This window comes from Tyto alba, unplaced genomic scaffold (assembly GCF_018691265.1).
Source record: "Tyto alba isolate M040663 unplaced genomic scaffold, T.alba_DEE_v4.0 Super-Scaffold_17, whole genome shotgun sequence".
Lineage (NCBI taxonomy): Eukaryota > Metazoa > Chordata > Aves > Strigiformes > Tytonidae > Tyto > Tyto alba.
In genome coordinates this window covers 9,037,073-9,061,543 of record NW_024881279.1, presented here as the reverse complement: position 1 = coordinate 9,061,543, position 24,471 = coordinate 9,037,073, and the positions used below count along the sequence as shown (strand labels likewise).

Below are 24,471 nucleotides of genomic sequence, written 5' to 3'. Positions count from 1 at the left end.
TGTAGCCAAAGCTCCTAGCTGGCACCTTTCAGTAGAGAGGAGTCCATCAGTTAACAAACAAATTTAATTACCTCTGCACCAGAGGTACGTAAAACCTGACAATTTAGTACTGTAAATTAGATTTGCATAGTAAACTTTGAATCATAAATCTCTGTTGGTAAAACTGCCAAGCTGAAAAGCACTGCTCACATCACATCCCACCTCCTGAACTTCTTTCAATGTGGTCATTTGACTCATTGCAAAAGAGTCCATCCTGGTGTGGAGAAGGGCTTCCAACTGGAGTCACAAATGGTGTGTGGGGACTGGGCAGTGGGGACCAAGAACGTGAGAAACAAAGTGCAAGTCTGGGTTGCTATAGAAGCCACATGGAGAAGTGCTCATACTACCAGCTTTATTGAGAAGTAAAGGTTTGTTCTCAGCATTTCCACTTGCTTTGGACAAATCTCTTGTCCCTGCAACTGAAGTCTTCCCACATGAAAAATGGGAACAGGCATTTACTGCCTTTTTAAGTGCTCTGAGATCCTCAGAATAAAGACCCATAGTGAAGAAATGAGGATATGTCATTACGGAAGAAATCTGTTGCTAATCTACTTAAACTATGTTTGTTTTCCAGCTATTATCACAAAGGTTTGTCATGAAAATGAACATCTGCCAGTATTTTCTGAAGCTCCTTCAAGTCAAGAGGTATTCCTAGTGACATTTGGAGAAACATGCTTTTCCCTTCTCACAAGACACAGCATGCCTATAAAAGATATATGTACTAGAAAAGCACCATTGTCTTAAGCACTCCCATGCCTGCTTTTTCATGACTCCTTTAGTTTTATTTTCAGGTCCTGACTGATTTTGAAGCTTAGGTCACAGGTGCTCATGCTTTGTAGCTTTATATGCACTAAAAGGCATATAAAGTACAGCATCAGTTTCTTCTGAGTGAATGAAATCTTAATCCTATGATATCTGTGTGGCACGGAAATGGCAAAAGGGGTTTCTCCCCCATCCATCCTGGAGGCTGCAGCACAAGTCTTCTATCATTTACCATCCTCTGAGACCCCCTGAATATAGTGAGGACTGATTTCAACAGTGATAAACACCAGTAAAGTCAGCTAGAGACATGGAGCATTTAAGCACATTTGTGTATAAGGCATGGGCATGTGGTTCTTTGCTGGGAGAGCTGGAGGAGAAGGATGCTATTGTGGCCTTCTGGTTTACAGGGTTAATCGGCAGTTAGGGACTAGCTACCTGCTTACTAGATATGGCAACCAAAGAGCGTTAAAAAAATCTGTCAAAAATTATCATAATCTTTTCAAGGTACAACTGAAATTTCAGTTTATTCATTTGAAGCAATATTTTTTTGAGTGTTTTCCTGGAAAAAAAAAAAAGGAATTCTCTTTAATAAAAGCATATATTGTGCTGAAATGTGCTAGATTTATGTTTTTGAAAAATTGCAGAATGTTTCAAATAGCTTTTCATCTTTTCTTCTGCCATCCATGACTCCTTCCTACACTGAACAGAAATAAGGCATTTTGGGAACTTATTCCAGACATTTGAGTAGAAATAAGTAGAGATTTTTTTTTTTTTTTATTTTAAACAGCTTATGAAATTTTAGGCATTAGCAAATGGGAGGTAAAGAGAAAGCACACTGTGAATAGCTGTAAGAACTGCCCCAATTTTGAGTCTTTACAGAAAGGATAACTCGAACCCTCAATCTAATCATAAGTTCTTTTATTTCCATCTGCCTCTTTCTTGCTACAATATTAAATGTTGGATGATCATTCAATTCATACTTAAAATTTCCCTAGGAGACTTCTTCCCTGCATGTTTCAGAGCCTTTTATTTTAACCATCACAACTGAACTGGTCAAATCTTTTGAAAATTATAATTTTTCAAAGGTAAAGAAACAATTTTTGCAAATAGCTTTTCATGTTCTTTGCCCAAAATCACTACAGTTGAAAAATTAAGAGTTTTTAAATTGTTTTAATGAAGAGATCAGGAGACTTCATAGGAGATTTTCCAACACACACAAAACTGTATGTTCTAGCCAAGTCTAATTTTGATATCATATTCTCATAAATTCAATAAAGGAAAATGCTTGAGAACTTACTGCTCATCAGAAGACTTCCAAGTATTTCACGTTTATTAGGTAACCGATCTCTCTAATGCATCAAAGATGCTGATTTTATTATAAAGGTTTGGAGAAGCTATGGCAGTGATTTGCCCAAGGTCATACAGAAAGTCAATGACAGGCTTTGGAACAAATTAAACCCAGGCAATAAAATCAAATCAGATGCAAAACTTGGTTTTAAAGGAATTGTTGTTTACCGGTAAGCCAAAACCAAATCTAAACAAAATACTTGGGGAAATTTACATATGATGGAAATTAACCAAATTAATTTTGTTCTTCCTGCCTTCTTCACAGTTAAGGAAAGAAGATAGGATAAGCTATATTTGGATAATACTGAACTAGCAGTATTTGCAAGGAATCTATTTTTGTCTGAAAAAAAGACAAATGTTAGAAATAAATGTCAGTCTTGAAATTTCATGAAATTTAAAGATGTTCTACCTTTCTAAGTCTTTGATAAAAGTGTATTGTTTTTCTCTCTTGATGTAAGTTTCATGTAGTATTTTTGTTTATTTGAAGATCCAGTTTTATGCAGGATGAAAAAGCAAGACTATCAGATATCTAAATGGCTGTTATTAAGATTTTTAAGAATCCTCATAGTATGAAGCAAGCTATAATCTGGGCTTTGAGAACATTTTGATGACAGCCAACACAGAAGACAAAATTCGCATGGTTTCAAGCTTCATTAACAGTCTGGAACTGAAGCTGAGTTCACAGAGAGTCGAAGGAGCTTCAAAAAATATGGTCTGAGCAGGTCTCTCTTTTGGGAAGGGGAAGATAAATATAGGAACCCAGGATTTTATAGGATAATATTTTGGCTTTTCCATCCCAGAACTCCAACAGAAATTAGAGAAGGCAAGGACACATCAGGTGGTGCTAGAAGAAACAGTTTGCTGGATGCACCCCTGAACTCTTCAGGAGACCTGGCTCTAATCTGGAAGGATCAGGTCCTCATCCTGAGTGAGTTGTTTGAGCATTTCTGCTGCTAATCACCTCTCTTCCCCCACCCACAGGCTATGTTCAGCCATCCCTGAAGTAAACACATGGGCTGGGTTTCAAACCTGCTGCAGTGCTCTCTGGATGTCGATGCCCTGTCCCCAGGGCACGGCCGGGTTGGCAAGGCAGTCCCCAGCGTTGCCGCGGCGGGAGATGTCAATCCGCTGCCTCCGCAGGTTCTGAAACGCCTCAGCCATCACACGGACCCCGTCATATGTTAGAGCCGATGTGTACTAGAAAGAGAAGAGGAGTTGTATGTTGATTGTTAGGGTGAGCTGACCTTGGGCGTGCTATATGGTTCGCCTCACGGCAACTTTTCAGATGATCTGCCATTTTCATCCTTCCATCTATGAAATTCAACAGTCTCTTGGTCCCTGTAATCACTATTTTCCTGTTGACACATGAAAACTGGTGCCTTCTTTCCCAGAGGATGGGAGAGTAAAGAAGAAGCTCCTGATGTGGAGCTAAGGATGGCCCTGCTTTGCCTTTCTCTCTTCTAGCCCAGTTGCCTTCAGATGGAACTCCCTGAAGAGGTCTTGGCCTTAAAAACTATTCAGCAGTTACCTGGGTCTTTCTGTTTAATTAGAATCATTGACCTGAACTTTTAAGGAATATATTATACAGTGTAAATGTGAGATATACAAAATCAAATAACAAGTGACCATTTCTGGCCACAGATGGAGGCCAGAAAACTCTACTTCAATGTGCAAAAGATCTGCAAAAGATAAGTGTTTTCAGGCAGAAAATTGTACAGAATCTAGTGTAAAACACTGGCATGAATGGTGAAAGGAGTTAGTTCCTTTTCCTATGATCACCTACTGATTTATTTGCAGCTTTCTCTAACTAGTACTTCCAAAGTTGACATTTCTATTGCTAAGTGTTTGTCACAAGTGTATTTGTTTTCAAATGTCAGATAGAAAAAAAACAACCTCCCCTCACTCCCCACCCCTTGACAGCTTCAGGGTCTTCTGTGTTAGGAATTAAAATATATTTATATTTCCCCTCTGCTATACACAATAATTTGAAATACTCAGAAAGAACATCTGAAAAGACTTTGTTATCACTAGATATGTAGTAAACAAGTCAAAGGTTAAGGAGTTAGTGAGGATTTTTCTTTTTAATATATTGAACATTATGAGATGTTTAATCCTTAGCTTTGAGGAGGGTAAAAACTGTGAGACTGTGTGAATACAGTAACTTGTGTATTTCTTAGTAGGCAGTAACTCCTACTAAGTTTAGACAATGCTGAGGCACCTGGAACAGACAATATTCATAATTGACATGTTTTCAAAGTGAGATTAAAGAGCCCTGTGCAATCACGAAGATGTGAGCATAACTTGAAATAAGTCAGATGGACCCTAAATTAAATAATTTTTTATACCACTTGCCTTTGGTCTCTTCCAGTCCACACGAGGATGTTCCCTGGCATCGTTATTCCTCCACTGCTGCATGATCCTGGCAGGAACAGCATCCGTGTAATTCACCAACTGAAAGCCAGTTACATTGGCTCCGCTCTCCTTGAATTTGGTCAGATCAATATCCATGAATCCCTAGTACAGGAGAGAAACAGGGGAAGCTCATCAGGGGAACACATCTCTGGGTGGATAAGAAGAATCTTGCCTATCTAGGTATATGGAAGTCAGCTCGGGAAAAATCTCTTCCCTCTGCAAGGTAAGTTCTGATTCAAGAGAGGCACCATTTCACCAACCGCATGATGAACTTGCCTTTCTCACAGGCTCTGAGCAGAAATCCTACAGTTTCCACCCAAGGAGACAAGCAGTCATACTAATAACAGCTTATCTGCAAGAAAGCTAGCAGAATAATGGGAAAATATTTCCTGAATAACACTTGGAAGAAAATAACAAAATTCTAAAAATGTATTAGAAAAAAATATTCACCCAGCTCTTTTATGCATTCAATCACAAATATAGAGGCTGCTTCCTTTCAAGTCACAATTTGTAGGGAAAAACAAATCTTGAACAATGAACTTTCAACAGATCAAGAAGTGGTTGGTCAGCTTGTCAGAGTCTGTCTATTAGAAAAGCCAGTTTATATGATTTGCTAATTTGGGAGAAAAAAGGGTACATTTTTGGACTTCAGATTACTAATGAAATACAATTCTTTAATTTCTTTATTGTTCTTCTTTACCTCTTGCACACTTCATGTGATGAACACAAGTGCACAAATACACGTGTATTGGAGTGACATTGTAGAATTAGTCACTCCTGTTGAGTCAGAGGCAAAAAATAATTAGAGATACACTGTGAACAATATGGAGGAGAGGTCATTTTTTGGTCTCCCAGCTTTGATCCTATCTCTTCAACACTGCTGCTGTGCAAAACTGTTTGCTGTGCCTCCTTGCACTAAGCAGGTACTTGAACAGAGACTCTGCCCTCTTGCTTAGGCTGCTGTGTGAGGGACAGGCTGAAGTCTGGAGCTTTTCTTTTGGAATACAAGCACAAGGGATGTAGTCAATTATTTTCCCTAGTACCATTATCAACCATAATGCATGAGGGAAAATGAATGAGAGGACTGTTCACAATGCAATCACTTGGGCAATAGAAGATCTTGTTTGAGCTCTGCTGTCCCTTTGCCCTCCACCACAGTCTGCTGGTGCATGTTGTCTGCAGGCACCTTCTCAGACTACCAGTGGGTTTCTCTCCCCTTCATGCTCTCAAACATATGACGATGGTGTGAGTTAAAAAAGCCAAGTCACATTATTCCCATGAGACACCGATCAGGTTCCCAAAATGGTGCTTTCTGTGCATAGGCTGGGGGAGCTAATTAGCTTATTAACTTCAAGTTCAGGATCAAGCCATTAGATGGAAACCTGTTTTGGGTACAGACAGCTCAGAAGGAAAAGACTAAATTGCCCTCTGACATCAGCATCAGGCTGAGGGAGTTATAAGTGACTCAAAAATGTCTTTAAAGACTTTCACAGTGTTTTTTCCAGCTTTTTGTAGGTAATTTGACATCCACTTAGAAGGCTGAGGATTGGATATAGGTGTTCAGATGCTCTAAATAGATGATTTGTTTTGCTTCAAGGTGCAGTGATTTAGTTTTTTGGTTTTTGTTGTTTTTTTTTTTTTTTTTTTTGTTGTTGTTGTTTTTAAAGTGATATTTTGTGTGTACATATTCCTCAGAATGCTGGTTAAACCTACATCAATCTCGTTTGTAATTGCTAGCGTAGGGGTTTCAGAAAGCCAGAGCTGTGATTAATGAATAGGAAATGCAGCAGGATAATTGTCCCTGACATCTTAATGCATTTCAGGCCAAGTGTTTTTTGACACACAGAGCTCCTGAGGTTCTGTAAGAGGGACCTCACATGTTGCCAACTGGTTATTCATGGCAAGGACCAAATTACACTGACATTTTGCTCCTGGGAAGTACTCAGGGGAAAAAGATCCGTCAAAAGAAACTACCACACAGCAACTTGAAGTTTGTACCACTAGCTCCTCCTTGGAAGGCCTACAAAGGCACAAAGAAAAGTCCAATTTCACAGCAGAGTATGAGTAAGATTTCTGGTGTCTTTAGACCCCTCAAAAAGCAGATCTAAGCAGGAAAAGTCAAAAAAAGATTATGACACCAGTGACGAGAGAACAGGATTTGAAAACACCATCTCTCACTGTTTTCCCCAAACCAAACTATTCTGAAATTGATGAAAATACAACAATAAGCATTCACCTTATATAAAATTTTCAAATAAACTGAATAGACAAAAGGAATTATTCTTTCCTGAAGATGGTACTAATTTTTCCCCACGGATTTTTGACAAAATTCAGATCCTTTAAAAAGTGTGGAGACTTCTGAAGATTTTCCAATCATTTAAAGCATTTTGGACCATAGAGGACATCATTAACCTTGATTATGTCTTTACATTTCAGCTGTTATCAACTGCTGAAATAACTGGTTTCACCTGTTATTCCTCCTCCACATGTCTGAGTACAAGGTCAGTATAGGAACAGTCCTAATTACAAAGGCATTTTAAGTGCTGCACCACTGAAATCTGCTCAGAGCAGGTCAGGGTGACAAGACAACCAATGAACTGGGAATATCAGAGGTCAGATATTTTATAAAATAATTCATAGAGGAGGTGAATTCCTGCTGGTTAATATATAAACAAGAATATATTAAATATTATGTAAACTGTCTCTTGTAAATGTTTCTATTGACAAAGTGGCATCAGGAATTAAATATGCTTATCTGTCTTTCTGGAATATCAGTCAGTGCTTGTACAAAACAGGAGAATTACAATATTTGCAAGTAAAGAAGTCATCAGTCATCTGTCTCCATGTACTAGCTATACTACATGTTGCAAAAAAAAAGGGACCTTTTATTTAGTTTTCAGTTGGCGATAGTTGGGAAACAGAAAATAAATTTAAAAAAAATGACTAAGGAAAGAATTCAACTCACTACTGAGGGGCAGCAAATATGCTTTTGCAGTAACAAGTTTAATATCAACTGGTTTGGGAAAGAACTGGCTTAGAAATGCTTCCCTTTGCCATCCAATCAAGTAGAGCAAGAAATGAACAGTCCTGAAATGATGTACTCCATGACACTTCAGTGGCCAAAACCATTTTCAAAATTTGCCAGTGAATACTGGAAAAAGCTCACTTTGAAGCCACATCTGCAGTGCAGCGGGCTGCTCAGGGAAATGAGCTGAGTCCCTGGAATTTGGTGGTATGTGACTTTCTTCAGGCTCTTTAGATCTGAACAATTTGGGATGTATCTACTGAACATGCAGGTATCTGGCTTCACCTCCCTACGCAGCACTGCCAGTCCCCTGGGGAGGAAGAGGAGGAATACAGGAACTCACGCTCTGGCCCATGCACTGTGCCAGAACCCCTGGCAAAGCAAGCATAGCAGGATCCAGGGGCTACACGGAGCTCACCGGGGCCCCAGATAGGGTCACTGCCCAGGATGTAGGTACTCTGGGGGAAACAACTCTTCTGCAGGCACAATTCTCTCTGGGAACCATCAAAATCAGGCTGGAAGGGACACCACATCAGCCAGCCCACCCCCTGCCCTACAGCAGGATTAGCTGTCCCTTCGATTTAAATTCACTTTGCAAAATCATCTCAGTAAACCAGAGAATACAGCCTCCTGCTTTGCGTATGCCTGGAAAATGCCTGGCTTTCTCTGAATGCCATTGAATTAGCAGGCTGAAGAATAAATCACAAAAATCTAGACCCATCGCGCCGATGGGCTGAGACAACCTCCCTCCTCCACGCCTACTCTGACTCACAGCATCTGCAACACACAGTTTGAGCAACAGCCAGGTGCAGTTCAAAGGAGGAAACTTGCTCTTTAGCCCATACCATGGGCTCTTCTCTCTGCATTAATGAACGTTGCAAAGTGATCACATGCAGAAGTCCTGCTGCTAATAAATAATATGGGCAGCTGTTACAGGTCTTCATGCCTTCAAATAGAAAACAAAACAGTACTGGGAATGAGTTCATCCTCATTGTGTTTTCCTTGCTGTATTTGTTCTTTATGCTCTTCTTAAACTGCAAACATTTTTCAGCCAAACATTATTTTACTGTCCATTCGCTGCCTTTGTTGCTGGGAGAGGTGTCAGCAAGTCACACATTTATATTCTTCGCCACTGTTTGTGGGCTCAGTCATCAAAGGAAATGCATAATGCAGGAAGACTGATGACTTGAAATGGGCCTCATGAATCCATCTTGATTAACTCGTCCACAAAGGATCTGCCTTTAAAATAAAGTCCCTGAGAAATGAGTCAACTCCTTATTTATACCCTTAGCACCATGAGGAGCCAACACTTTGAGTGGGCAGTGCAGACGGCTGTCAGATGGTGTAGGGAAAGCCCTATTCCTTCATGCATGACCCTCCTCAAATCTGCCAGCACCACTTACTTCCCTACATCTCTCCTTTCACTCTTGTATTTCTCTGCCTCACCATCCTAAACCTCTGCCTCCTCTCTTTACACTGAGGACACTGGGGGGCATTGCTTCTTCTGGGTCACCGTCCCAGCTCACAGGAATGCCACAGTCAGCAGCAGCCTCAACTCCATACCCAGACATCGACAGGCAGCCAGCTACTTCCCCACACCTTCATAATCTCTCTGTATTTCACTAAACCGGTATTAATTGCTGGTACTTGGCCTGCAGGGTGCCTCCTGTGGTATAATCTTGCCTTTGAAGCTACAGTAACAGGCAGCAAAGGCTGAGATCTGGGCAGGTTGCAGCTCATCATCTCATAAACCTCCCCGCAGCACAGCTTAAAATCTCTGTGCCTTTGGTCCAAGTCTTGGATTTTCCTGAGAGAAATGACATTAGAGAGTCTCCTCGAAGACTGCCACATTTCTGAGAAACACTGTTGTTTTCTCTCCTCCCTCTGCATCTTGTGAGCCCTCCAGATCTCCCTGACACTGGCAAAGCTCATCTCTGAGGAGATAGAAAATTTCCCTTTCTCTTGAATTGCCTGGGGAAGGTTTGTTGACCAAACCTAACTTAACACAGTCCCCTCACCCCAGGACTGAGTGTTAGGTTTTTTTATTCCCTTGCTGTCTGGGATGAAGAAACTGGAGTCTATTACCTTTTTTTTTTTTTTTACACACTGAAACATTAATTTTTGAGCAAAAAGCATTTGAGCAGTTCACCTTGAGCTTGGGTGGGTGCCGCTGTGGCAGCATTGGGAAACTAGCCCAGGTCTCTTTAGATACTATCCATGTATGATTTCCAATGCCAGACTGCTTCCTCCTAGCAGACTCTATGATTATAAAAAACTTTGCAAAGCAAAACGATTGCTTCTGAATGGCTGTAGATCAGCTGAGTGAATGCAAAGCATCTCCTGTCACTTCAAGGTATGCCGGTGTCTTGCTGCAGTGAGCAAGAAGTTGAGTGTTTCCAGACAGAGCATCCCTAATATACCAAATTATCTTCAAGCTTGAATTCTGCAGTGAAGCATCAATCCTCACTCCCATCATTTTGTATTAATAAGGAAGGTACATCAAAAAAGAGCCCATCTGCTCAAGTTTTGTTCCAGCATGTCTTCCAACAGGAGAGGCCTTCTTCTCTTCTGCAGAATTATTAATGTGTCAAATCTCATTGTAACAGAAAAACTTGCAGGTCCTCACTGTACTATAGAAGTAAGTGAGAAGAAAGGGAAATGAAAAATGGGAGGAGAGGGTACTATCAGACAGGATCCCAATCCTGCAGTTTGATGAGTCTGTTTTGTCCTGGTCTATTGGTGTAAAGAAAAACAAGTCAGGTGAGAATCCAGACTTCAAGGACATGGTCTGAAGATGACTAGTAACTTTTTTTTCTGGTACAGCTCTATAGATTTTCTTTGTGATACTATCTGCATCAGCCCTATCCTACTGCTTCAGCATACTCTGGATATAAATGATCATGCACATCTTGTTGGAAAGCTCAGTCCAGGAAAGGGAGAGATGCTCTAGGTGGATGTTTTTGTTTTAGAGAGCTTTCAGAACAGAAACAGATTTAAAGGTTTGGGAAACATGCTGTGTAGCAATAGATGCCAGGACTTCAATCAAAGATATGATTAAGGGATGACCTGATCATAGTTTACAAGGGCCAAAACATCAGTAATGGAATATTTGGTCTAGAAAACAGAAGCATAAATCTGATGGAGGAAGGTGAAGCTAGGCAAGCTTTGACAAGAAAAAAGCACCGATAGAGTCAGGATGAGGGAGACACTATGGATTTACACGTCACCCCTTGCCAGTTGAGCTGGGGTAATGGATTAGGAGACTGCAAATGGCTGAGGAAACCTGTTAGTTTAACACCCTTTTGCTGAGATTTAAGCAAACACATTTTTCCTTCCAACGGTTGTAATATAATCTGTCAGTTACTTACCTGATGCTCAGTGATTTTTTTAAGCCACAGTAAGTCACTCATGTTTCTGAGCCCTCATTAGCTACTGCAAAAATCCTTCCAAGGTTGCAGTTCATATTCTGACATGTGGGCAATTTTTATATCAAAATCAGATGATTTTCTTTTACATGAGACACTAATTCAAGCAAAAATTAATTCAGGGTACTGCTGTGTCTTTTACTATCAGTAATTCAGATGTGATAATGTTGTAAGGGTTTCTTTTGCTTGATAATCTTCGAATCAGAACAGAAAAGCTGGTTGGACGTGAAATACAGACCTCAGAAATTTCACTGATATGTTGTATTGTCTTCTGCATGGAAAACCAAGTTTTCTCATGAGCCTACTTGCACCAACCTCTCAGAAAGAGGAAAGGTCTAACTGGCATAATTTTAGAAACCTAAAAATAACTTAGGACATCTCTTTCCAACATAAAAATATAATTTTTGCAAGACCAGGCATCTTGAGATCTTACTAGAACAATAAGCTGATGCTGTACACATCCTTTTGGAAACTACCCCAAAACAGAGTTTCCAATCAGCTAGTGATGCAAACCTGAGTGTTCCTGACCTTGTTTGTACTTTCAGTCAGCACTACTTCAGAGGGCAGGAGGTGGCATTAAGAACTGAGGGCGATTAAAATAAACATGGCAGCTTTAAAAGTGATGGGAGACAGAACCATAACATTTTGGCTCCAGGCAAGCTGAATGAGGGGCTTGGTGCAGGCAGCGGAACCGCTAACACATGGCCAGCGCCACAGATCAGACTTGTGCTGTGGCAGGTACAGATTCTTGCTTGGCTCGTACCCAGCACGAGCACACAGAGCCTCCCCACGCAGCCCCAGCACACGCTGCAGGATGTACACATGCTGCAGTGCTTTAGGGGACCTGATCTCTGCCTGTGCTGGGAGAACTTTGCTCCCAGGGTTATGGATATCCTTTTCAACAGCCAATTTGGGTGGGTACCCCTTCTTTGCTGCCTGCACCAGCTGTTGGTCTCAGGTCACTGTATCTCAGCCCTGGTAGTGCAGAAGTTGTGCCTTCCATTTTTGGGGGGAAAAAATCAGAGGGGCCAATTTAAAGCACAGGTGAACTGAATCAAACCAGCACATTTTGCCTGACTCCTGTACAAGCCACTGTGCTGGCAAAGCTGCTGTGCTGGTAACCCTTAAAGCTACCACAACTGCTTGCAAAGTGAAACTCTGTCCATGGCCTAACTCAGCACTGACATATGATGATGTAAAATGGCACAGGAGAAAATGATTACCTTTACTAATCAACTCTGGTAAATCTTTACTTTTCCCTGCTACCCTTAGCGTCAGCAATCTCATACGCTTCCCTATTAAACTTCAAATGAGAGCATTTGCTAAAAGAACAACCTGGACCAATGCATTAGTAAAACAAAAAAAGGCTAAAACACACTATGTGGCAGCTGTCTTTCATACTTTTAAAGACAGGTCACATGAATGTGACTTATTTTAAGATAAAGATTTTTCTCTGCCCAAGAAAGCTGATGTTTTCCCACTACAGACAGTAGTCAGCCTACATCCCTGGAGTAGGACAAACAGATACATGAAGCCAAGGTTATGGGGAAAAAGCCTGTAACATCAAAAGAAAGGAATCCCAGAAGTTTCTAAGCTTGTTCCTCTGATAATATTGACTATTTTTTCTTTGTGGTTGCTAGACTGATGCTCTCAAAGGCTGAGAACAAAGCTTAGAAAAAGAAAACTCACAAAACAAACACTTCTTAAAGTTGTCAAACCTCTTTGAGTTCCAAAAAGAAAAACAGAGATACCGAGAAAGAGAGAGAGAGAGAAAGGGATGCAGAGATATGACTGCAACCCCCCAGAACTGGTACTACCTGACATGGTAATGACAAAAGGGCTGGCAGCTGGTAAAAACTAGTTATGGTAACTCTAATGGGTACTGGTCAAGGATCAGTTTTCATGAGTTTGCAAAAGCCATACAGTGCCAAATTTGCCTCAAGGAGAGGTAGGGGTGCTGACAGGAACCCTTCCCCTGGCAGTGATGTTTCAGACAGACCTTCGTGGGGTGGGCAGGGCTGAACAGACAAGACGGGTCGTGTCTTTAACAGGTATAGCAGATTCAGAGAAGGATGTTTGCCCATGGCCTGAAGAGCAGAACAGTTTCATTTTGTTTGTGAATGCAGAAATATTATTGTCTCACCTTGGTAACAGCAATTTCACTGAAAAAGAAAGCTGTTGCTGCTAGGAAATACTAGCTTTCATTTGTTGCTACTTGTCAGATTCTGCTTGGTGCTTTACTATAGCTCACCTGACAGCAACCGCTGGGCAAACAAGCAGTGATTAATGCAAGCCAGTTCCTCTTTGTTCATGAATTGTCTGTGACCAGACAGGGAATTCCTCTGTGTTCAAAATATGCCCATGGATGATTTTTATAGGCCTTACTCAACCTGTGCATTGTCTTGCAAACTCACTTGCTTTACCTTCCTGATGTAACACTAGTTTGGAGCTGTTGTAACTGGGCAGCGGTTTGCTGCTGCTTGTTTTTTGGCTGAATATAACTCTGAAGAAGCATGTAGCAAAAAATAAGAATTTCAGTGGGGTTATCCATAAATATTTCCCAGTTTTTGCTTCCAATGTGTCATTTCCATAACTGTTTCCCCATGGGAAAGGGCTCAGGAAGGTTAAGCACTGTTGCAAAAAGCAGGTATTGAAAATTCATCCCCTTGCTCCAGCTAGTGTAGGTAACTTGGTGGCTACAGACCAGCTGAGGACTCACTTGACTTGTGCAAGTCCTGTCCTGTCCGAGCCAGGTCTGGGAACCTTGTCTTCATATCAGATGAGAGTCTTAAAATCAGGACTCCATCAGTCAGCGCAAGGGACAAAAAATAAATCATTTGGAAATGTTCAAGCACTTGCAGTCTTTAGTTTTTAATTTATTCTCTTATGACCCAGTACTCCAGAATGAGCCAATTCCACAAACTCAGGCTGTTTTCTAGGCATGCGGGTGTGCACATGAGGGTATGTGTGTGTGTGTGTGGGCAATGCATGTCCTGTCATCTTAGGACTTGTCTACAGGGGAAAATGTGGGGTGTTTAAGGTCTATCCACTATGTGTATGAGTCAGTGAGAATAAATTACAGCATGCTACACCCTCTGGAGGCTCTGATCTAGCAATGAGATGTCCTTAGAAGAGGGTAAAGCCTACTGTGATCTCTCAAATAAGAGCATCCACACTATGGTTTAACCCTGACAGACACTGACTTCCCACATTCTGCCAATCCTTTATAACATCCCTGGCCATCCCCGCATAGGGAGGCTTGCTGTCTTTCCTCACTGCCATATGGTCTCAGGAACATGGGATCTTCACAGCCTTTTTGCCATTCTCCTTGCTGAACCGATCAACGAGTAGCTCTCGTGGGTGCAGCACATCACAGAAACCAATTTGGCTTCTGCTGCCTAAACCTGCCCATGTGTATGGCAGAATCACAAAGCTTGTTCTGCCCTGGAAAGGGTCTTCTTAACCTTGAGGGGTGCTAGTCTTTTTTTTTTTTTTTTGGATAGTTTCCCCATGTTTTCTGATTATCCTCTACTCTTTTTTTTTTTTTTTAATATTCCTCTCGCTGGAGTTTGGCTGTTGTACAATGTTAGGTTTTAAGAAGCAGGAAAGACCAAAGGAAAGAGCTTGATTTAGTTTTGCTCTTCTCCCCCCAAATCAAAGCTGCTTGAAGAGCACTGCTGATAATGGATTCTGGTGGTTCCATCAGACCTTGTGGGTCCCAGGGACCCAAAGCACCCTCCACTGAGCTGCAACTGGGAGGCAGAATCTCCCTGCAAAGGAGCTGGGAAAATGAAAAGCCTCTTGCTCTAGGTTAATTATTTATAACCCCTGCTGTCTGAGTATGCAGCCTCTTCCAGCCAGCTCTGTCCTCTCAGCATTTGTGCAAAGCCTAAGAAAACAAATTAAAGATAAGAAAAGTGTGCTTTCTCAGGCTGAAAGTGGGAGAGCATAGTATTATAAAACAGAGGGAAATGTCCTTCAAAACTCCAACATCTGAGTATTAGACCACCTCATGACTTTTGTCCTTCAAAACTCCAACATCTGAGTATTAGACCACCTCATGACTTTAATGCATTTATCCTTATGAAACCATACAGAGAGAAGAGGTGATATCATTCTCATTTAGCCTTCCGCATGAGTATACATAAAAGCCCACAGACACCCACACTCCAGCTACTCCAGATAGCTTCCCTGCTTAACTCTAATGAAGGGACTTTCATAAACATCTGACAACCGGGACCTGGGCTACAGCAAATAATAATTTTTTAAAAATTAGCAACTGAAGTTATTGTCTGCTCTATAGTTTGCATGTCTCCCCTTGCACAACGCAACATTTTTAACTTTGTAATTACATGGTAGGCGCCCAGCGCAGAAGTGCAGGGTCAGTATCAGGGCATCGCGGGGTAATTATGTGGCCATTTTTGTCTTGTAAATTACAGAGTTATCTTGGGACTGAGAGAAGGAGAACAGCAGCAACTGCTTGACTAATTGGTAGTTTAAAGTTTAATTACCCTAGGTTTGACGTGCTGCCTTGCAGACGCAGCTGTGGGAGGGATGAATGGCTCCAAACCCTGCACGGACATGGGGATCCTGGGGGGAGCAGCCCCAGCCCCAGCCCCCCGACACCAGCCCGTCCCCTGCTGTGCACCCGCCTGGGTGAACGGACACATCTGTGGGGGAGAGAGTGAGCGCTCTGCTGCGGAAAACCTCCAGCTGCCCTACGGATTGAGGCTCTTTCTCTCTCTTACCTTTTCCTAAATGTCCCTAGGCAGAGAGAATCTCCAGCCCCCAAGGAGAGGACAGCAAATTTCTCCAGAAAGGTGGCCCTGCTGCTGCCCAATACTGCTCTGTCCTCAGGGACCATCTCCCTGCACTAAAGGCAGAATCATTTCCTTAAAGAAATCTTTACATCAAATTAATTCCTTAGAGCCATGACAGTCAGATTTGATTTAGCACCAAGTTGCAGAATAGGCACATATTTTGTTTTTACTGGAAGGTCAGAGGGATCTTGGTGTATTATCATTAATGGGTCTGCCATTAGTGGGGCTCTCAGGGTGGCTGTGAAACACTTTGCCTGGGGGACACATACTGAAATGGGGTTAAAACTAGCTATAACCCCACAAGGAGAACACCAAAAGAACTTTGATATTTTTTTTTCACCCAAAAGGTCAGTGAGAAAAAAGATGTCTAGCTCAGTAACTATAAGTATAATGTTTTACAAAATATGAGATATCAAAAAAAATCTCACCAGTGAGAGTAACTCACCAAATTTGCCAGAATGTAGTGGTACCCGTTCCCATTTTTTTCGAGCTTGATGATCTGCAAGATAAAAACCAAGGATATTTAACAGAGACCAGATAAAGAAGAAGAGCTTAATTTGTCTGTCCTTCCTCCCCCCCCACTTTCCCCCAGTGAGACTGTTCAGTTGTGGACAGGAAGACATAGCAAAATAAAAGTTCACAATCTTGTTAGAGGAAGGACAGAGAGTTCACACATCATATTTGAACAGTAAGTCTGAAGTTAGACAGGACGAGATCCCCAAACAAATTCCACATGCAGGGAGAGTAAACTTCGTAAACCAACCTGTCTTCTATGGCCTCAGGGGGAGAAAAAGTGTTTTTTTTTTTTTAAAAAAAAAAAAAAAGAGAGATTAAACAAGATTTATATTTCAGACACTAAAGAAACAAAGTCAGGACCAGGGGTCCATTTGTCCTGTGAATGCAGCTGAAACATCAGACGACTAGAGAGCTATTTGGCACATCCCCCAAGCTAGAGTCCCTGCTGCAGACACCTATGAGGGCGGGATGTCAAGAGGTTTAGACTATAGGGCAGTTTTTCTCCTTTAGTGCATTGGAGTAGCTTCAAACCACATCTCCAGAATGAAGCTGCCTGGGCCAATCACGGACAATTACCCTTGCACATTCATTGAGTTTATTTATATCTTCATATTCATGGTGTCCCAATATATATATACTCTTTGCCACTTACTCCTTTCTTCCTGGTGCTTGCAGATTTAGATTTTTTGCTTACAGATCTGTAACGTGAAAGTTTCTATGTTAGCTGATAAAGTTTCCCTTGTCTAGGTAGAAAAGCACCATCTGTTGCAGGCTTGCCTGTGATTATGGGGGACAGTCATTGATCAGATGGTCCCTAACTGTTTTTTCCTCCCTTGATTTAGAAAGATACAGAAAGAATACAGCTAAAAAATCACATTATTCTTGCTGGTTCCATGTTTCCACTGAGATTCCTCTCCACTGATTTCCAGTAGCACTGTTAAATTCTTGTCAGGTTACTAGAGCCAGATACCATTTGCATTTGAGCCAATCCACATACAGAAAGAAGACAGTAAAAAAAAAAAAAAAACAAAAAAAAACAAACAAACCAACATGTCCTCTGAACCTGTAAAGGCACAAGAATTGCCAGTTTCTAGGAGAAGTGAGTTATTTCCATAAGCTTTCTTTGCTGGCAACATTACCTCTTATTTCCTTTGTTATATGAATTGATTCTGAATTACTGCCTGCATTGCCAAAGCTCAGGCAAAATCTACACAAACAGTAGTGAGCCCAGAAAGATCCTCACAGACAGAACGATAATAAAATGACTACCATGTCAGATGCAACGAGGATCAGTCTACTCAGGACTTCTCTCTGATCCCAGGCTGGTAGCAGTTGTTTGTGAAGCATTAGATGGGGGCACGTACAGACTGATCCTCCCAATGGGACAGCACTCCCAGATTATCATGAGCAGTCATTTAGGGATTTCCAAATGGATTATAAATGAATTGACACTTGTTCTGTGCAACTGGTTGATCCACCTTAGCATTTCTCTCATGAAGTGCTCTTGTATGCACATTAAAACTCATCTGGTTCCCAGCATTAATGTGGGCAGCAATTAACTCCAATGCATGCTTCATTTAGTAGCAGTTTCTTGCACAAGTAATGTCAGCTCCACCAGCTTCACAGCTTCACTGTCCTGTGGTTCTCCACACAGGAACCCTCAGTATGGCTTCTTCTGAGCAGTCTGGAACCCTCAGAAGAAACTCTATATACATAAGGCTATAAAGGTATATACTCTTATTAAGGTAATTTTCTGAGTATCTTCCATTGCCATATCTGAGAAGCAAAACCAGACCTAACTTGTCCCCTTCCATTCATCAACTGAGACTGACCTTTGCAGTAAGTCCCAGACCCTGTGGGAGGAAAGAGCATCTCCAGGGCACTGGGATGTCTAAGAATTACGATCCAATTCTCCATTTCTCCTGTGTCAACAATAGCCGGCATTGGCTCCTTCTGCCCAAACTCTCCCTTTGTTATTTTATTAGGTGTCAGAGTCAATGAACCAGAGAGGGCTGCCATCCAGCTTTCCCTGAGCTGTTAATCTTTCAGCCCATCCACCTGAATTATGAGGCTTGCTTCCTGTGTTTTACACAGTTATTTGTGATCTTAATTTATTTTAAAATGCTTGCTCAGTCCTAATGTGTCCGGACGGTGGTAGCAAGCTGAGGTTATAATAGCATTTATCACTTAGCCTGAACATGGTGAGAGGCTGTGCCGGGCTGCATGCTGATAGCTCACTTGGGCCACCTAGGTTTCATTACCCACTTCTTAATGGGCCAGTTTGACATCTATTAGAGAGAAATCCTCTCTGAGTGAAACAGTGGCAAAGGAGATATTCCAGTTATTCATTTTAATGAGAGACAAGGAAGAAACAATACAGAGCTTTGATGGAATACAACCCACAGCTTACTTATCCTATTAAGGCTACACAGCGCAGCCCCACGGATATCCTGCCCTGAACCAAGGCCTGGCTCATAAACGATAGTTACCTCGGCAAAGATAAAACATGCCCTTGAGACATGACACAGAGAAATCTCTGAGAAAAAAATCAGGTCATTTTCCCACATGTCATTAACACATTGAACACTGGCTCCTCTACAGCTACTGTCTCCAGAATGTGAAGACTTCCTTGCTGAAGTCAGCAGTGGTTGTGTTATGTGTATGGAGTGAGGAGAAGAAATTAAAACTGTGTGCAAGCGTCAGTGTGTATGTGTGAGAGACTGATGCCAAACAGCCATCCCCAGCTCTTCTGTTCACGAGGGAGCACAAATCCACAGTCACCGAAAGACATAGACAGGCTTGTCAGAGAAGAAGATAAATGCATTAAAACATCCCTGAGAGGCTGAGGCAGCTCTTTGAACACCTCAGACACTCAAAGAGACAGAATAAACAGAGCAGTGACATCCACGCAGAGGTTACTGGTGCGGTGAGCTGAGAGACCATCCTCAAGCCCGAGTTTAAGTCCCAGCTTAATTTCACATGATAAAGAGCCAAACACTTTCTTTGACTCCCTCCAGCCATCTACATGTCATGAAAGACCTGGCATCCCCTTTGTACACTGGGATAACTATCTCTGCTCTCAGAAATCCCTTTGGACTCAGAACAAGAAGGCAAACGAGGATAAAAATGGACTACACAGGTCTGAAAAAGTTATTCACAGTCCTATTCTTAAACAGGAGTGTTACCTCCTAGGCACAGACATCTGTTGGAATTGTGCTGTCTTTAATGTGGGAAAACACAATATAGTCCTTCTTTTCCCTGGAAATGGATGTTTTTTACAGCATTACAAAACAAAAAATCACAAGATCTGGATTTTTAGTCTTCTTGTAAATAGCTTTACTTATCTCTAAGTTTAACTCTTGCTTGTGAAAACGTTTGAAAGACAGACTTATTTTCCTGCTCATATTAGGAAAACTAGATAATATTTGATGACAAAACTTAACTTCCTGTTAGAAAAAACAGGCTTAAAAACCCAACATCATTAAGCCCAGAAATCTGATATATCCTAGAGAAAAGCCCGCAGAAAAGGCAAACTCACTGCCTAGTTCTTGTCAAAATTTTTGTTCAACTGCAACAACAATGTGGTCAGAAAGAAGACTTTACACTCCAGAATAATCTGGTCTCTCCTTCACAAGCATGACTTTTACTTTGAGGTTAAAACCTGCTACCTGCTTTGTTGTTATATATAATAGAGTAGCACCCAGAGACATCCAACAAGGATGGATTGTGCTTGTTGCTGAGCCGTGCAGCTGGTGAAATGGCAGTCCTTGCTCCAGACAGTGAGCAGCTGAAGTGTGAGACGGGAGATGACAGGTAGCTTAGACAAGGTGACATGTGAAGCACGAGGTAAGAGTGAGATGGTTATGAGAAGTACAGTAGCGGGAGTCAGAGCACACGGTCTGTGTGGCACTGTGGGTCCCTTTCTAAGCCAAGCGGGATGGGAGTCCCAGCCGTGGGGAAAGCCTTGGCTGTAGATGTGAAAGGGAAAATTCCTGCGGGTGGAGTTGAAGAGAGGACACAAGTGTGGACTGAGACCTGTCCATGGGCTTGCACTGGTCTCCTGTCCACAAAAGTCCACATTCAGGACATAGGGAAAGCACTAGGGAGGCATGGAGGAAAATTTGGCTCTGCACTACTGTGTGACCTGTCTAGATTGAGGACAAGTAAGTCAGGGCACCCAACCTAGTTGCTGAGTCCTCTGTTGCATATCCCATCTGTCTTGTGGCCATGAGCTGACAAAACAGCCAGAGATGGCTTTGAATGAATGTGTCTCTTGTGGCAAGGCATGATTAAATCTGGAAGCACCCAATCCTGCTACAGTCTGCATGCTCTGGAAGGATGGTGAGCTCTAGCCTGATCTGGAGACAGTGCTCCTGAAGGCAATGCAAATGTACAATAAAGCTTCACCATCTCTGTCCTGCTGGCACTGGTTGTGAGAATTTGGTGCAGCACATGGAGCCTGGAGAACCAGGAGTCTGGCAGTGTTGAATCACACCTCCACCCTAACTCACACGAGGTGGGAAAACTGCAGAAAAACTCAGCAGAATAAGGAAGTGCCACATCTTGTGTGTGCTGTTTGGAGGAATTAGTACAAAGCAAACTCATTTGGTAATAAGGGGGTATAAAGGGCTCAGCAGAGGAATCAAACAAGTAAGGAACATGGAGCAGCAGAGCTCACTCAACTTGAATATATTACAACTCCTAGTATTTATATGGCTTTACAGTTTTCCACAATAACACAACGGAGAAACATCTGCAAGCTCAGCAGCCTGCTGCAATGCACATATACCACATCCAATGAGAGCCACAATGAGAAATGGATCGGACAAGAATAGAGAGAACGTCTCCAGGAGAAACAACCCTTCTCGTCCTGTGTACAAGACCCCTCCCAGAAGACGCTCATCAACACAACCTTGCTGAGGATGATGTTCAGCCGCTCAGATTCACAGTCCACCACCACCAGCCGTTCCTTCTTCTTGTCCAGCTCCTGGAAGAGCATGCGGTAACCCTCTTCTGTTGTTGTCAGGATGTTGACAGCTGTCACCTGCCAGTTCTTCTCAGCTGCAGTGTCCAGCACTTTCTGTAGGACTGACAACCCTAAGATGGGAAGAGAGGGGGAAGAGAAGAATAGGGGGAGAACCAGGTTTTAGTTGTGCAGTGACATCTTTCCTCACTTCTGACAGCCTGTGAAGCTGCCTCAAGCCAGGCTGGATACAGCATCGCAAGAGTGCAGCAGAACTACAGAGAGCAGCTAATAGTCTAGCATCCAACCCAAACACAGTTGGGCTAGAATTAATGACTCTTGCATTTTCTGTCCTAGCACAGGAAAATAGGATGATTCCAGGCCTAGTTTTCCCTCATAATCTGCAGATCAGTTTCGTTGATCAGACCCTGCTGTGGGATTCAGATAAGAGCTCTAATTCCTGTCTTCTTGTCTGTTACTACCCAAATCACTTGATTTCTCTGGGCCATAGTTCCCTTCTCATCTTTGATCTGTTTAGGCTATATGCTTCTAGGATCAGAGACACCCTCAGCAATCACAGTACACAATCATATTCAGTGTCCCCATCTCTCTCAGCAGCATCTCATCAGAAAACTTAATTATTTTTAAAAAGATTTTAACTAAATTACGTGCATAGCCTTCCAGAGGATTTACACAAAGTCAGCACCACCCTGGATTCCTGAGAGGGAACCCTGCCTATTGCAGTCCTTTTTGGATATTCAGTGTACCCTTGCCTCATGGCAACAGAAAGCAGAGTGGGATGTTTTTATACCTTCTCTTTGTCTCTTAAGGTCATCCTGTCCCTGAAAGGGCTAATGATAACTTCCAGAACAGAGCTGTGAATGACCCTTACCTTTGCGCTGTCCTCCACAAGACCATTTTGCTCTCAACCTCCAAGCTTGGAGCTTTAAAGGCAACTGAGAGCTGGGGAAACTGAATCACAGAGCAATGAGCTCACTAGCCCTGTTCACAGTTTAGAAGGTTAGATAATATCTTCCAAGAAACCAACAAAGGCTTGTGTTATTTTAGATAGACAACTAACATGCACTAATGCAGGGAACTTGGAGTTTTCCTAGCTACCTGCCAGAAACACACACACACATACCACATCTGGATGTGGGCTCAGATGAGGCCTGAGCAGCTGTTGGCTCATGTTTATAAATGTGGGGATTGGTGTCCTTGAGTTGGACAGACAAATTCAGTATGGGACCTATTCAATATAAACAATTTCCCCATTGGAAACTCCAAACGCTTACACATCGAATATTTCCCTCATGTGGATGGGGTTCAGACCTGACCCTAGGAACAGAGACATACTAGGTCAGGCTAAATGCTTCTTCTAGATCAATGCTTACCTTCATCAGTAATGGATATTTAGAAAAGGAATAGAGAACAGTGAAGGCATAGGGTGACCCTTCCTTTAGCCACCTTCTTAGCCTCCAGCAACCCACAGTAAGAGAACGTCTTGAGGCAAGGACTGCATCTAGTCCACTATGTTTAATTGCCTGGTAACCCTTCCCAAGTACTTGTGACTTACCCCGATCAGCATCATAAATGTACACAAACTTTTGCCAGCTGTAGTGCTCAATGACACTGATGAGCGCATCCTGGAGCTCTGGGCGAAGCTGGAGAACAAACTGGTTGGATGTTTCAACAGGGAAGCTTGGTGTTATAAAGCAGACGTGGAGAGCCCCGCAGAAAGACGTGAGCATGTTGACGGTCCTCCTCTCGTAAAATCCAAAGATGGCGTAGACACCCTTGGAGAACTGTGAGCAGACTGGAGGAGCAGAGAGAAAGGTTGTGAAGGCAGAAGGACAAGGAGGTTTCTCAGGGAAGTCATCAAAATAAACTTTTTCCCTGAGATAAGCTGCACATTCTCTGGACTAGATAATTTTCCCTGAGGCCTGTGGGTTGGTGAATGCAACCTGTGAAGAACAGGGTTTGTGGCCATGGGGTGCTCTGCCCTTGGTCTCCACAGATCTGCTTTACCTTTGATAGGCAGAAATGACACAGAAGAGTGAATTCAGCATCCCCAGGGTCCTGCTCGAGATTTTGCTGCTTCTGGGATAAAATGTGTTATCCGAACAAAGGAACCACTGTAGAAAAGCACGGTGGCTCACCAAGCCTTGCCTCCTTGCAATGGCAGCTCTCCTGCCCGTGGAGCTGTTTCATTATGGAGGAGAAAGGCTGCAGTTAGAGCTTGCTATTGCAGCCCCAGATGCATTCAAGGAGCAGAAGGAAAGCATTTGCATGACAGCACAGCCCTTTGCAGCTAATGTCTCCAGGAGGAAACCATGGGTTTGACCTCAGAAGCTGAGACCACACTGAGAGGGCATCTCAGCAAAGGTTCACCTAGGTTCAGTGTAGTCATAGCACAGCTGCAGGGAGGTTCGTCCTGGAGCATGAGCTGCTGGCACTGAGATCAAAGCCTCTGACACCAGGGGTGAGCTGGTACTTGGGGACATCTGTGTGGCAATTAGTAGTTTCCTCACAAAGCCATGGCAGGGAAGGCTGTGGGTCCAGTGAGGTAGTGGTGGTGGCCTGGGAGGTCTCCATGAGGAGTGCTCACTGGGTTCTCTGGCAGATAATTATGTCTGATCTCAACAGCTGGTGCTGTGTTGCGCAGGGAGGGCGCTCTCAGGTCAGAGCCCTTCTCGGGAGAGCACTTAATGAGATTGTGAGAGCTGCTGGAAAAATGCCTCAGGATCTCAGTGACGCAGAGAGAGTTCACACTTTGGGTTGTAAAACTTAGCCCCTGAGACAGTCAGACTCATTTAATATCACCCCTGTTTATGGCACATCCCAAGTTACCATCAATAAATCTCCAAGCTGGAGGTGGTGGCAGTGACAGCGTTTTCCCTGTGTCAGAACTCCCGGCACTAGTGTCTCCTCCTGTTGTCACTCTGACTCTGAAGACCTTTGGTTGTGACATTTATACTGACTCAACATTTCACACATCGCTTGCCAGTCCCTCCTCAACAGAGTGCAGGGTGAGAAGTGGATGTGACATTTTGGGGTCCCCTGGCAAGCACTCTGTGCTGCTTGGGAATCCCTTGACCTGGTTTCTGCTCATAGCTACCAGTACCAAACCTTCTGCATGTGTGGCTGGAGACAGGCTGCTAA

At 42.7% G+C, this 24,471-nt stretch overlaps 1 protein-coding gene across 2 annotated transcripts in view; it reads right to left on the bottom strand.

Annotated features, from left to right (window-relative positions):
* The window catches only part of GRIA1 (glutamate ionotropic receptor AMPA type subunit 1), a 126,645-nt gene that overhangs the window by 41,086 nt on the left and 61,088 nt on the right, over nucleotides 1-24,471 (bottom strand). For both annotated transcript variants that reach the window (XM_042790063.1, XM_042790062.1), the window contains exons 3-7: nucleotides 22,886-23,125; nucleotides 21,259-21,443; nucleotides 16,276-16,329; nucleotides 4,501-4,662; nucleotides 3,178-3,345 (exon numbers count right to left, since the gene is read on the bottom strand). In XM_042790063.1, coding sequence (XP_042645997.1) covers nucleotides 3,178-3,345; nucleotides 4,501-4,662; nucleotides 16,276-16,329; nucleotides 21,259-21,443; nucleotides 22,886-23,125 — 809 coding nt within the window. The remainder of the gene's footprint in view (nucleotides 1-3,177; nucleotides 3,346-4,500; nucleotides 4,663-16,275; nucleotides 16,330-21,258; nucleotides 21,444-22,885; nucleotides 23,126-24,471) is intronic.